At 39.6% G+C, this 14,305-nt stretch overlaps 1 protein-coding gene across 1 annotated transcript in view; it reads right to left on the reverse strand.

Moving 5' to 3' along the window:
* The window catches only part of LOC124712380, a 167,957-nt gene that overhangs the window by 71,245 nt on the left and 82,407 nt on the right, over nt 1-14,305 (reverse strand). Inside the window, exon 5 of the mRNA XM_047242676.1 lies at nt 763-906. Coding sequence (XP_047098632.1) covers nt 763-906 — 144 coding nt within the window. The remainder of the gene's footprint in view (nt 1-762; nt 907-14,305) is intronic.

Genomic DNA, 14,305 nt, shown 5'->3' on the forward strand with positions numbered 1-14,305 from the left:
TCAAAAGTGAAGAAGTTGTGGGTCAGTATGAAGCTGGCTAAGGTAATGAGGAAAGAGGTTTTAGCTAGGGTGGCAGGTGATCGGCATGAAAGGAAGTGCTCCATCGCAGCAAGGCCCTGGACGTGCGGAATATTTGTGTATAAGGAAGTGGCATCAATGGTTACAAGGATGGTTTCCGGGGGTAACAGATTGGGTAAGGATTCCAGGCGTTCGAGAAAGTGGTTGGTGTCTTTGATGAAGGATGGGAGACTGCATGTAATGGGTTGAAGGTGCTGATCTACGTAGGCAGAGATACGTTCTGTGGGGGCTTGGTAACCAGCTACAATGGGGCGCCGGGATGATTGGGTTTGTGAATTTTAGGAGGAAGCTAGAAGGTAAGGGTGCGGGGTGTCGGTGGGGTCAGGGGGTTGATGGAGTCAAGTGAAAGGTTTTGTAGGGGGCCTAAGGTTCTGAGGATTCCTTGAAGCTCCAACATTTTACACCACCACACTAAAACACAACTCCACTTCCCACGATATTTTGTTTTGGTTGTATACTCTTCCATGAACTGATATATTTCCAGTTTCTAGTCTTGGTGAAAAAGTGTTAACACAAAAGTCAAACTACAGTCTTGGAATATTCCTGTGTAAAAATGTTAAACATGACTCGAAAATTGTTGGGTATTTGTCAGACAAGAAGTATCACTTAAGATGTAAGAAATACCGAAGCATTTAAAAGGAGATGCATTCAAAAACAAGATGAAGATATAGAAACAGTACTTACTCTCAACCTTTTCATATCCTTCAAGAAGCTTTTTAACTCCCTCTTCCAGTTGGAAATTAATGTCATACTTCTCGAAAATGGTGTTTATCATATCTGAAGCACAGTTTGACATGAATTCTGCCACTGTGTCATCCAATGGTTCCTCTGAGAAAAGACAGGAGTTTTTCAATCATTCAACTACTAGCAACTGAAGAAGAGTCTACAAAACAGAAGTTGTAAAGAAGTAAATGTACTGAATGAGAGCATAACAGAATGTAGCTTCTTCATTAGAATCATACTGTTTACCTACAAGAAATTTTAAGCTTGCATGTTGGTAGAAATTCAAAGCATACCAAAAAAATTGAAGAAAAAAAATTAATGCATAGAAGAATAACTGTTCCGAAACAGAAAATTTGATACTTGAAGACCTGAAGCATAAATAGGAAGTACAGCAACAGAATATTAGATACGTGCTTTCTGAATAAAAATGTTAGCTCCAAAGAGGAAAATTGCCACAAAGAATCTATGCACCTGAAGTAAAGGTCGGGTAAACAGCCAAACAAGAAGCACAGCAAATGAAGTTCATGCAACTCAACAAGCAGTAATGGCTCTCATTAATTTAAGAAACATTTGTCAGTGAAAGTATATAATAAGTGCACCCTTTTGTTAAAAAAATAAAAGAAAAAATGTTCCGAGAAGCTGAAGAAAATCAAATCAAATCAAATCAAATCAAAATTTCCCAGCTGAAGCAAAGAAAATCAAAATTCCCCAACAATAGTAATCAAAAGTAGAACCAAAGTGCACTCCTCTCACAGAAATAACATTAAACATCATAAGTACAGAATGTAACGCTCAAGCATTTCGATAAGTTGGTAACATTTTACTGTGTGAAGATGAGACATATTTAAGCAGCACAAACCTAGCAAAACTGTTTAGTACCAACACCTACATCACAATCTCTTCATTTTAAGGATTGTACACAATACTCATTCATGACATTTCTTTTGCAGTCATGTTAAATTTCTGTGTCCTTGGACCACATGCAATTTCAGTTTGACGTCTATATAACATTAATTTTTTGTTTCACCTTCAGAGTTTGAAATGCTTCCACCCACCTAAAATGTTTTAATTCTTCTATATAACTGGTGATTTTATCACAGACAGTAAAATATTTAGCTCTTGAAAATTTTATTTATTTCTTATTTTATCACGTCTTGTAACATCTCTCATAAAATGTTAGAAATCTCAATTTTGCAGCCTGGTGTTCAAACTTCTTTCCTAATACTCAATCTTCCATTTTAAACATAACAAGTGGTTCAGTCATTGTTACATAACATTTTAACGTCATTTCATTTTATTTTATTTTATAAAGCATTCTTATATAGCGGGTAGTATGAGGGCAGTTCAATAAGTAATGCAACACATTTTTTTTCTCGGCCAATTTTGGTTGAAAAAACCGGAAATTTCTTGTGGAATATTTTCAAACATTCTCGCTTCGTCTCATATAGTTTCATTGACTTCCAACAGGTGGCAGCGCTGTACGGAGCTGTTAAAATGGCGTCTGTAACGGATGTGCGATGCAAACAATGGGCAGTGATCGAGTCTCCTTTGGCGGAAAACCTGGGCATCTCAGATATTCATAGGCGCTTGCAGAATGTCTACGGTGATCTGGCAGTGGACAAAAGCACGGTGAGTCGTTGGGCAAAGCGTGTGTCATCATCGCCGCAAGGTCAAGCAAGACTGTCTGACCTCCCGCGTGCGGGCCGGCCGTGCACAGCTGTGACTCCTGCAATGGCGGAGCGTGCCAACACACTCGTTCGAGATGATCGACGGATCACCATCAAACAACTCAGTGCTCAACTTGACATCTCTGTTGGTAGTGATGTCACAATTGTTCACCAGTTGGGATATTCAAAGGTTTGTTCCCGCTGGGTCCCTCGTTGTCTAACCGAACACCATAAAGAGCAAAGGAGAACCATCTGTGCGGAATTGCTTGCTCGTCATGTGGCTGAGGGTGACAATTTCTTGTCAAAGATTGTTACAGGCGATGAAACATGGGTTCATCACTTCGAACCTGAAACAAAACGGCAATCAATGGAGTGGCGCCACACCCACTCCCCTACCAAGAAAAAGTTTAAAGCCATACCCTCAGCCGGTACAGTCATGGTTACAGTCTTCTGGGACGCTGAAGGGGTTATTCTGTTCGATGTCCTTCCCCATGGTCAAACGATCAACTCTGAAGTGTATTGTGCTACTCTTCAGAAATTGAAGAAACGACTTCAGCGTGTTCGTGGGCACAAAAATCTGAACGAACTTCTCCTTCTTTATGACAACGCAAGACCTCACACAAGTCTTCGCACTCAAGAGGAGCTCACAAAACTTCAGTGGACTGTTCTTCCTCATGCACCCTACAGCCCTGATCTCGCACCGTCGGATTTCCATATGTTTGGCCCAATGAAGGTCGCAATCCGTGGGAGGCACTACGCAGATGATGAAGAAGTTATTGATGCAGTACGACGTTGGCTCCGACATCGACCAGTGGAATGGTACCGTGCAGGCATACAGGCCCTCATTTCAAGGTGGCGTAAGGCCGCAGCATTGAACGGAGATTACGTTGAAAAATAGTGTTGTGTAGCTAAAAGATTGGGGAATAACCTGGTGTATTTCAATGCTGAATAAAACAACCCCTGTTTCAGAAAAAAAATGTGTTGCATTACTTACTGAACTGCCCTCGTATATGTTCATTTTATTCCATGGTATCCACCCCAGCCTTAAAAAATGCTACTCCAATATAACTGAAGAATGATACTTATGTATGTAAATTACATTTGTGACTGGGATGTTTTTGCATACTTATGTATTGGATGGAGAAATTTAAAAATATGTTGCCAACTGTACATGCACAGTGAACAAAAGCTTGCAGCTCATTTTTTTTTTTTATTCTCAGGTGTTATCTGAATGCCTGCAAATAAAAGACATTCTTCAAATGTCTAACATTAAGTTAACGATGTCTTTATTTCCACTTAGTTAAAATAGGTATTACAACTAAGAGTGATAAAAGTAATCTTTAAATATCCTACATTCTCTGTCATTTTTATAATAATTTACTACAACACCTGAGTTGGTACAAGAAAAAGTGAAAGGTTCCTGCACCACCATCTGTTCTCCTTTCTGATGTACTTGTCAGTTTCATTTCTCCCTTTGTCTGAACACACTTCGCTATAGTCTATTGTATTGATCTTGTTTGTAGTAGTCCATACATACACAAAATAATACTGAGAAAACTGCAAATTTCATGTAACTTCACAGGAGACCCTATGATAGCAAGTTCTTTTATAGACTGAACAATGGAAAATCCAGGGTGGAATAATGACAGTATTGTGAAAACTATAGTTTGCTACTCACCATACAGAGGAGATTTGAGGTGAAGACAGGCACAACAAGAATACTGCCCTGCATTTAAGCTTTTGGCCAAGAGCTCTTCTTCTATAGTAAAAAACACATGCACATTCACACAAGCACAAATGACACACACATGACCATGGTCTTTAGCCACTGAGACTGGACTGTGAGTAAATATGGCTGATGAGAGAAGCAATCCATAGATGATGAGGGCTTACTGGTGGTTTGGGTGCGGAGGGGGATGGATAGCAGGTAGGGATGGGGGAGAGAGTAGTGCTGCCTGTAGGAGCATGCAGGGACATGGAGGGGGGAGGGGGGGGAGGGGGGGGGACTGGGATGCTAGGTGCAGTCAGGAGGTTTGAAGGTGGAAGGGGAGTAGAAACATAGAGGAGGGGAAAAGATTAGGATCAGAAGGCTGTGTAGTGATGGAGTGAGAGCAGAAAGGAATGGGATAGCACTTCTCTCCTTTTCCACTTGCCTTTCCCCTGCCTCTCCCTATTAAGAAACCACCCAATTGCACCTAGCAGCCCTACCCTGTCCCCACCATGTCCTTCATGCTCCTACAAGCAGCACTAACCCCCCCCCCCCACACACACACACACACACAGCAAGCAACCACTGTTATCCCTCTGCCTCCATGCCCCAAGCCACTTCCTTACCCCACCATCCACAGATTGCTTTTCCTATTGGACATAGTTGCTTGCAGTCCAGCCTCAGTGGCCAGCGACAATGGTCATTTGTGTGTCAGTTGTGCTTGCGTATATGTGTATGTCTTTCCACTTTAGAAGAAGGCCAAAAGATTAAATATACAGCAGTCTTTGCAGCAGTGCCTGTCTGCGACTCAACATCTCCTCTATATGGTGAGTAGCAACCTAACCTTTTCAAAATACTGTCTTTTTTATATTGCATTTACTTTTCATACTTGCAATTCTATTACTAAGTAGCACACTGATTCATTTCATTTTACATTTATAAGTCTCGAATCATGCAGTGGTCAAAGAAATTAGTACAATAATCAAACACCTCACCAACATAAATGAATGTGAGACTACAGCTCACATCATGCTGGAAGACTGCCCTATTTTCAGCTGTTCTGCCCATCCCCCCCCCCCCCCCCCATTAACTGCTAGTAGCCAATAAGAGTCAATCTCTTTCCGAGCGGCTAGCCACGAGTTACAAACTGGACTGCGAAAATCTCTCTCCCTTTTGCTGCGCTGTTGCCGTATTTTGCAACAATGCAGTTTCATTCACATAGCGACCAAATTATTCATTCAGACATCAATGTTACTTTCTTGTAACAGTATAGCTGTGAATGTGTATCTGTTAATGGTTTAGTGCGATTTCCAAATGAATATGTCATGTCACAGCAATAAACATGAATTTCCACACAAGCAACTATAATTAAATTGCATGTCTATGAAGTATCGTCTTAGGCGTGCGACTGGTTTTGTGATTTCCTGTCAGAAAGATCACCGTACGTAATAATCAAGGAAAAATAATCGAGTAAAACATAAGTGATAGAAGTGATACCTAGCATTTGCAAGGGAGTGTTATGGGCGCTCCTCTGTTCCTGATGTAATAAACAATTTAGGAGACAACCTGAGCAGCCCTCTTAAGACTGTATGCAGATGATTCTGTGATTTACTGTCTTATAAAGTCATCAGGGATTAAAACAAATTACAAAATGACTTAGACATGATATCTGTATGGTGAGAAAAGTGGCAACAGACTCTAAATAATGAAAATTACACTAAATAATGAAAATTACTAAAAGGAATCCCCTAAACTCAGTTTACAGGATAAAACACACAATTCTAAAGGCTGTAAATTCAACTAAATACTTAGGGATTACAATTATGAATAACTTAAAATGCAACTATCCCACCAATAACATTGTGTGGGAAGCAAACCAAAGACTTCAATTTATTGCTAAAACACTTAGAAAATTCAACAGGTCCTCTAAGGAGACTACTTGCACTACGCTTTTCCACCTTCTTCTGGAGTATTGCTGTCATGTGTGGCATCCATAGCAGATAGAACTGATTGAAAAAGGGCAGCTCATTTTGTATTTTCACGAAATAGGGGAGAGACTGTCATGGATATGATACGCTAATTGGGGTGGCATCAAAACAATGGCGTTTCTCGTTGTGGCTGGATTTTATCATGAAATTTCAGTCGCCAACTTTCTCCTCACAGTGTGAAAATACATTGTTGGTACCCACCTACATAGAGAGAAACGTTCATCAGAATAAAATAAGAGAAATTAGAGTTTGCCAGGAAAGATAAAAGTGTTCGTGTTTCCTGCATGCTGTTCAAGAGGGGAACGGTAGAGAAACATCTTGAAGGTGGTTCTATGAACGCTCTACCAGGCACTTAATTGCGAATTGCACAGTAATCTTGAAGATGTAACTGCCTTACAAGCAGTCGAGGAGGTTTATGTCCATCATTTATAACTTCTTCAAATTTGAATCTGAAACCGATACTTCTATTTTTGTCGTTTTCAAAACTCAGGAACGAACTGTAGAAGCACTTGTTGGCAAGAGAAATGAACAGAGAGCAGTAAACAAAAGTGTCAGAGCTGTAGAAAACTGGAAATCATCGAAATTGCAAGCAACCTTTAACACAAATAGATGGTTTTGACAAAGATGCTTTAAAGCACTCCATGTTTGAAATGTACATAAAAAGGGAATACCCAGCATCACAAAAACTTGTTACAATTATGCCTGAGCAAATTGGCTTCAAAGGTAGCACTTCGTCAATGTAAAGAATTTTAAAATTACATTGGTTTTAAACATGTTAAGACAATAGTTTTTAATTTAAAGAAGTGACATAGAAGCAGCACGAAGCACACCTGTTATAAAGATGCATGATACAAGAGGAGGGGGTAGTTCTACAGTGTATTACCTTGATGAAACATGGGTGAATCAGAATCATTCCATGAATACCTGCTGGAAAATGAGCGATGGTACTGGTGGTTTTAAAGTTTCCTTAGGAAAACATTCTTGGATACTTATTCTGCAAGATGGCTCTTTTTCTGATTTGGGTCCTGAGAGTTAATGTGTATTTAGATGTAAGAAAATCAGTAGTGACTACCATTTGGAAATGAATGCTATCATTTTCAAGAAGTGATTCACTGAACAATTCTTGCCATACCTAGCTTCGAAGTCAGTCATTGTAATTACCGTGCCAGTTATCATTCAGCTGTTACAGAGAAATAACAAAGTACAAGCATCAGAAAAGGGGATATAGTGCTCTAGCTAAAAAATAAAAACATTCTGGACAATGTAAGCCAGACTTGTGCTGAACTCTTGCAGCTCGTTAATTTATAAAAGTCACGTGACACAATGTACAAATCTGCCTTGCTTGTATGTGAATGTGGTCTCACAGTTTTGCGTTTACTCACATATTACTCTCAGTATAATCCGATAGAATTAATTTGCACACAGGTTACAAGCCGTGTGGGAAAAAAAAATTCCAAGATAACAGACACTGAAAGGCTTGTGCTTGAAGCAACAGATAGCATCCCCCTTTAGTGTGGGCACACTGTGTGTCACGCTGGAAAGTTTCATAAATAAGACTTTCACAGGGAGGTGCAGATGGATAAAAGCCTTGAACGTATCATCCTACTTTTACAGTCAGGTGGTTCGGACATGAACTCAGACAGTATATGGTATTATGGTGTAGAGCTTGAAACAAAGCAATGATCTTTCTTGGTTTTAAAGAATCATGGTTTAAAAACGTTTTTATCAACATATCAACTGTATGCACTGTACACGAGAACTTCGTATCTTTTATTGGTTACGAATATGTAGCCTACGAAGTATTCAGACTATTATGTTCAACACACTGCCCAAGGAGAAGTTAAGCTTTTCCCATGCTGTTGTATTACTTTCGAGAATGCAGCTGGATAAATTCATCAAAAACTCCACTATTTCAACATGTAAACCGCTGTCATTTTCATGCCAATAATTGGAAAATGCCTTAAAATGAAAGGGAAGGTTCCCTGTCGAGACATCGGCGGTTTTCGATGTTATTGGTCAGCATTCCATCACATTATTCACAGAAGATGGCTAATGGTTAGCTTGTTCAATGGATCATAAATGCGTTCTCTCACTGTAATGTCGAATGAAGTTGAAAAATACGATAACATACTGACAATTGTTACAATAAGTCTTTTGCACTAGTGTTTGCTACCAGTAATTCTTTTTTACACATAGTGGTTTACATTGAACAGCGGTGAAACACACTCACCTAAGCGTATTATAAACGTTTAAAAAATTATATGGAGTAGAAGCGGTTGTCAAACAACTATAATGGCTTCAGTTTGAGCTTGAAGTTCATTTTGTTATATATTACATTTTCACTTATAACAAAGTCCAAATTGCAATAAATGGCAATTATTGTAACTATTTTCGATGATCTTGTCGTCAGACAATCATCATTTTGAGAAAAATTGCTGTTGATGTCTTCACAAAGCTGTACCAGCTGTTCTCGTCTTCTGACATCGCACAGACAATTGCTGTGGAGCAGTGGGCACAATCTCGAGACACAAAAGTAAGATTTCTCTCGTGTAGACGAATGATCGAAATTGGTTTTAGAATGTATTATTCCCTCATAGATTTGAACATATATTAAGATGTACCGAAGGCAAATGAAGGTGATTGTTGTCTGTAGTAACACAGTTTGGCAACATGGACTTCGTTTGCCTGCTCTCTGCCGCCACGCATGCACAAACCCATCCCCTCCATGCCTCCCTATCACTCTGCCTCTATGTGCATAAGTGCCATCTTACGTGAAGCAGGCTGTAGACCCACATCTTCATGAAACAATGCCAGTTGTGGCTGACTGTCTAGTTAAAACCAATCTTACTCAGTTTCCTCAGAATTACACACACAATCAGATACGTACATCTCCTGCTAGGACCACAAAAAGAAGTTAATAGAAATCAGGGCTTCTAAAGAAGTGATTTTTCCTTTGATTTATTTGTGAACAGAACACAAAAGGAAATGACTAGCAGTGGTATAAGGTACTCTCCACTATGCACCATATGGTGGCTTGCGAAGTACATATGTAGATGAAGATTTTACGGCCACCAACATGGACAGTACAGATGGTGATTAAAGGTCTGCCTCATCACGTGAATACTGAAAGTATGCTGACATCAGTACCAAGAAGACATAGTTTGAAATAAAGTCTTCAACACTGCTTTTAATAGTCTGTATCTTTGTATCTTCTATTTCCAATTCTGAATCTCTGTATGAAAGAAATATCTGTGATCTCTGACCCTGTTTGCTTGCAATAGGCTATTTCTTCCTTCGTATACATCAGCAAATGAACTACAAAGGAATATCTCTTTGTAATTCTCAAAACTGCCATTAGAGTGAGATGCTAGGTAAGCACAGTGCCCTGGCCACTGATAAAGAACTGCTTCCACACCGCAAGACAAAGCAGCTTTGGCGACATGCTTAACAACCCTCATGTGGCAGCTAAAGTCTCACCCATATGGAATACAGATGCCATCAGTAATTAAAGGATGTGTGTGTGTGTGTGTGTGTGTGTGTGTGTGTGTGTGTGTGTGTGGAAGGGGGGGGCACACAGCCCCCCCCCCCCTCCCCGATATAGCAGTTCAATGGAAATGAGCCGAGAGACAAACTGATGACAGAAATGGTGCTTTCCCACACTATTCAACTACATCCCTAACGTACCTTTGTGACAGAAAATGTTCCTTTGACCGCTAATCCTACTTCAAACGAGGAGAGCAACCTATAACACAAACCATATCAAACACCAGCCAGTGAACAAAGACTGCTCACCTTTCAACACCGATGTAATACCTTACAGCAGTCAATCTGAATGTGCATATACAGTCACTAGGAAATATGTCCAAAACAATAACAAGGACCTTAGTACTTAATTTCAGGATTATTTTCACACATTACAAAATTTACTGAACACCATGAATTTCTTTCAGATCACTGACCTATTTTCAACTTATGCTACTAATCACTTGCTGCTGCTGTGTCGCTGCCACCAACTGCCTTCTAACTTGCACCCCCCCCCCCCCTCCCCCCAACTCCAACTTTCCATGTTTCTGATATACTTATGAGGTTAATTTACTTTCTTTCCTTCCCTTCTCATTCACTTTTACTACTCGTTCATAGGTTATTTACTTATTTTTACTTTTTACCCTGTCATCTTCTGTTACTGCTGTTTTGCGGCTGTCACGTTGTAAAGGTTTTTGCTGACAAATTTGGAGAACAGCAGGACACACAAAAATAATCTTTTTTTTTATGAAACCGATTCTAAGTTGTCGTTCCAGGGTTGCTTGCTAAAGGCACCAATAAGATTCTGACAATAACATTTTTACACATTTACATTATAGTAAAATGTTTACAGCAGGTATTCAGACAGTCTAGCTATGTGCTTGATATCTTGACAACAACCACTACCCAACTCTTTTAAGCATGGCAGGGTTCTGTCTCATCTCACAAAACACATCACCGACTCAGGTAACCAGCTCAGTTATGCTGGAAATTGGAATAATGTCAATCAAGTGTTCCCACTGATCATTCAACAGATCCTGATCAATGTTTGCCACAGTATTCAGTCATATATGCTCACATATCATCAATCCAGAAAATTCCTGGTGCTTATTCATTCTGGAATCAGAGTTATTTAATTGGATAGATACAAAATCTACTCACCAAGCGACGGCATATCACACAGTTACAGGGCTGTTATAGATGGTGGTAGGTGGGCAAAACACATACTATCAAAGGGAGAGTCACCTGCGAAACAACACATGTCATACACCAGCTGTTATAGAAACACTGTTTCGCCTTCTAGATCGGCCAATTTATAAATTATGATGGATGTGCATAGGCAGAGGGTGTGTACTGGCAACTCACAATATCCTGTTGCAGAGCACGCTCTACAACATGACAGTCGTGACCTCGGCTCCTGTTTCATCACATGCGCCATCTGGATTCTTCCTTCAGACACTAGTTTCTCAGAACTCCGCAGGTGGGAACTAGCACTACAACATGTCCTTGGTTCTCGCCAGCCACCGAGCTGTAATTTACATTAAATTTCTTCTGTCTCAGCATTTCTTCACTGTAACTACTCTTTGCTTCATTCTGTTTTAGTTTTCTACATATATTCATTGTCCTTCCCCCCCCCCCCCCCCCCCCCCCGCCCCCCTCCCCTCCCACCTCTGTTCCGTACAATGCACTTAGCTTTTCACTCTTATTAACTCATACATGACATTTAAGCAGTAATCTCTGTCTGCATATTAGCCTGTCTTGCACCTTTAGGCTCTCAGGTTTTCAAATCTCGTCCGATGCAGTCCCCAACAATCAATCATTCCTTCTCATCCCGTATGGTAAGTCTCTCCTGGCCCACAAGTCTGGGTGGCTTTCTCGAAATCTACCCCTTTTCCTAGACCTCTCCAGTCCTTTTCCTTCACTCCTCTTCCTTCTGCCTGAAAAAGGAGCTACTGGATTGGAAAGCTTGCCAATTACAACCACCTTTTGTGTATGTGTTCTGCTGTCGCTTTGTAAGCAGATTTTTTATTAGTCTAATTAAATAATTTTGTCAATAATGGAATTAGAGTTAGCTACACACAGCAAGTGGTACTGGATGCAGCTGTTCCATTAGTGTGATAAGCAGAAATAAAAGTAATTTGCATGGCACCACTTTTAGCATTTTGATTAAAAGTACCTGCACTTAATGAAGGTATTGCACATGTGGCTTACCCTCCTGCAAGACCCTCCTCATGACCTGTGCTCCAAGTACTACTACTTGAAGGCACATTAACTGTACTACACATAATGATTACAGTATCCTCAAAAGTCAGTAGCCTCACATCACATTTCCTTCTGTAGGATGTGAATATTCCATAGCGAAAAGTATTGAAAAAGTACAGTAGGTTCCCATTACAAAATAAACGCCTGCACATGTGACAAGTCTCTTCTGTTGCCAATCACCTCACATTCAATAAACATGTCAGTGAGTGTACATAATTTGTGCCCTTATGCTGAATCCAGAACTTCACATGTAAACTGCTAGTAAGATTCACTGCAGGATTTGAAGCAGAACTACAACCAATTACAAATTGGCTACCGTGTGCCACATACCCTGACCAGTGTCTTTCACCTATGCATTTAACTTGAATGATAGATTGGAAAGGCTATGTATTGGGATGTAATGAAATATCCTTCCTGTATTCAATTTCCACCCCCCACCCAAAAGTATTTCTCTTCAGACAGCTATGCTCACACACATCTTTATTACGAAATATTCCCCATCTGTTTAACTGACTTTATTTTGCAGTTCTCAGGCTTTCGAATATCAACTGTTGCAATCCTTTTTTGTTATACATATCATGCTGCTATGTCTTCCCTGGCTCAGATAACTGGTAGACATTTTATGTCTTATTACTTCAAAATTTCATCTGGCTGGAATCCAAAAACATGGAACACACTGACAATCCCCAGGTACTAAATTCAAATGAAGACAAATAAATTGCGCTTCATTTTTTTTATTGAAGTTATTAATTTTATATCGTACCAAGTTTCAGATAAGATAGGTAACTATCTTTCGCAACAATTTGCTAAAAATAAAAGTTTTTTTGCAAGTGATTGTCAAGGTATTGTACGCTGCCATGTTCACTTTCCGGTAATTGTTAATGCATTTAAAACATCATTACATGTCATTTGTGCTTTGTTTACTAATAATGATGAATGCTGAGAGGGAAGCTGCAGATGTTAAGCATTTCCACCCAGGTCTTACTACTCACAACCATAAAAGGCATTAGTGAGAAGCATGAAAAGGTACGCACATGGGATAATAAGGAATATAAATCATATACTGTAGAAACATAACAGCAGTTTAAAACTTATCGCTTACTTTGTCATTTCTGCAAAAAGGCTAACAGAATAGCAAAGAACAGTCAGCTGTATAAGACCCGCACATATTGTTTCACAGCAACAGGCAGGAGTAAACGTACATTTTCATACTATAATGACAGCCATAGCACGCAGAACAACAACACATCAACATTCGTTGAGGAGCAGATATATTTATCTTTTCCTTTCCACAGCTGTCATTAGACATGAATCTAATATGCTTACATTTTTTGCTACACAGATCTGGTTTTGGTTATGTCCACTGAAATGATCAAATGCTGATAGTCGAAACAATACGATGAAGTACTGGGACTTTTTCCATTTTTATAATGAAAAACTTACTGAATAACCTTTGTGTTACTTTGTCATTTCACTCAATGACAATCTTCACACTCAATGTGCTCTTCAGTTAGTGCACCCTGTAATCATTTCTAGAATAGATTTAATGATAATAACAACAATGACAAGAATTCTCATTCAGAAGCCAGCAAAAACACCCTGAGGAAGGGCAACAGAGGCCCAATCATCAGAGAGTTTTACATATTGACAATGCAGTCACGTAACCTGATTATTTTTATTGACAAATCATTACTTGTTAGAAATAAAATCTAATGAGTTGCTACAACTTTTAACTTCACAAGAAGACTATGTTCCACATATTTGAAAACTTAGCATATAACAACTTTCGCTAAACTCTAGCAAATAAAAACTTTTGACAAACTTTCAAAGTATCTACTACCAACGGTAATCTATCATGTACAGTAACACGAATGATTCGTTTTCTTAAAACTGTGATAGCACAGCAATGAGAACATTTCCAAATTTTATAACTGCCACTGATCCTGTGAAGGCAACAACCCCCCCCCCTCCCCCCCTGTGTGTGTGTGTGTGTGTGTGTGTGTGTGTGTGTGTGTGTGTGTGTGTGTGCGCGCGCGTGTGTTTGGGGGGGGGGGGCAGGGGGGGGGGGGCACATGAAATACCACAAATGTACATCACAGCAAAGGTGACACAATATTTCACCATCACCTACTGGTCAAAGATCAGGAATGCAAAAATACAAATTCCTCCAACATATCCTCATACTAGGCTTGGAAAGACAGCAAAGCTTTCCTTATATGAAGAATGACATGATTTGAAACCCGCAATAAGCTAAAGGTCTGTTATGCTGTCTATTATACCTGGTTAATGAGTAAAGGATAAGCACCGAAATGGCACTTAATTCAGTTGTCTATTTTGTCACCTTATTCAATACATCC

Source organism: Schistocerca piceifrons, chromosome 8 (assembly GCF_021461385.2).
Source record: "Schistocerca piceifrons isolate TAMUIC-IGC-003096 chromosome 8, iqSchPice1.1, whole genome shotgun sequence".
NCBI classification, from domain to species: domain Eukaryota; kingdom Metazoa; phylum Arthropoda; class Insecta; order Orthoptera; family Acrididae; genus Schistocerca; species Schistocerca piceifrons.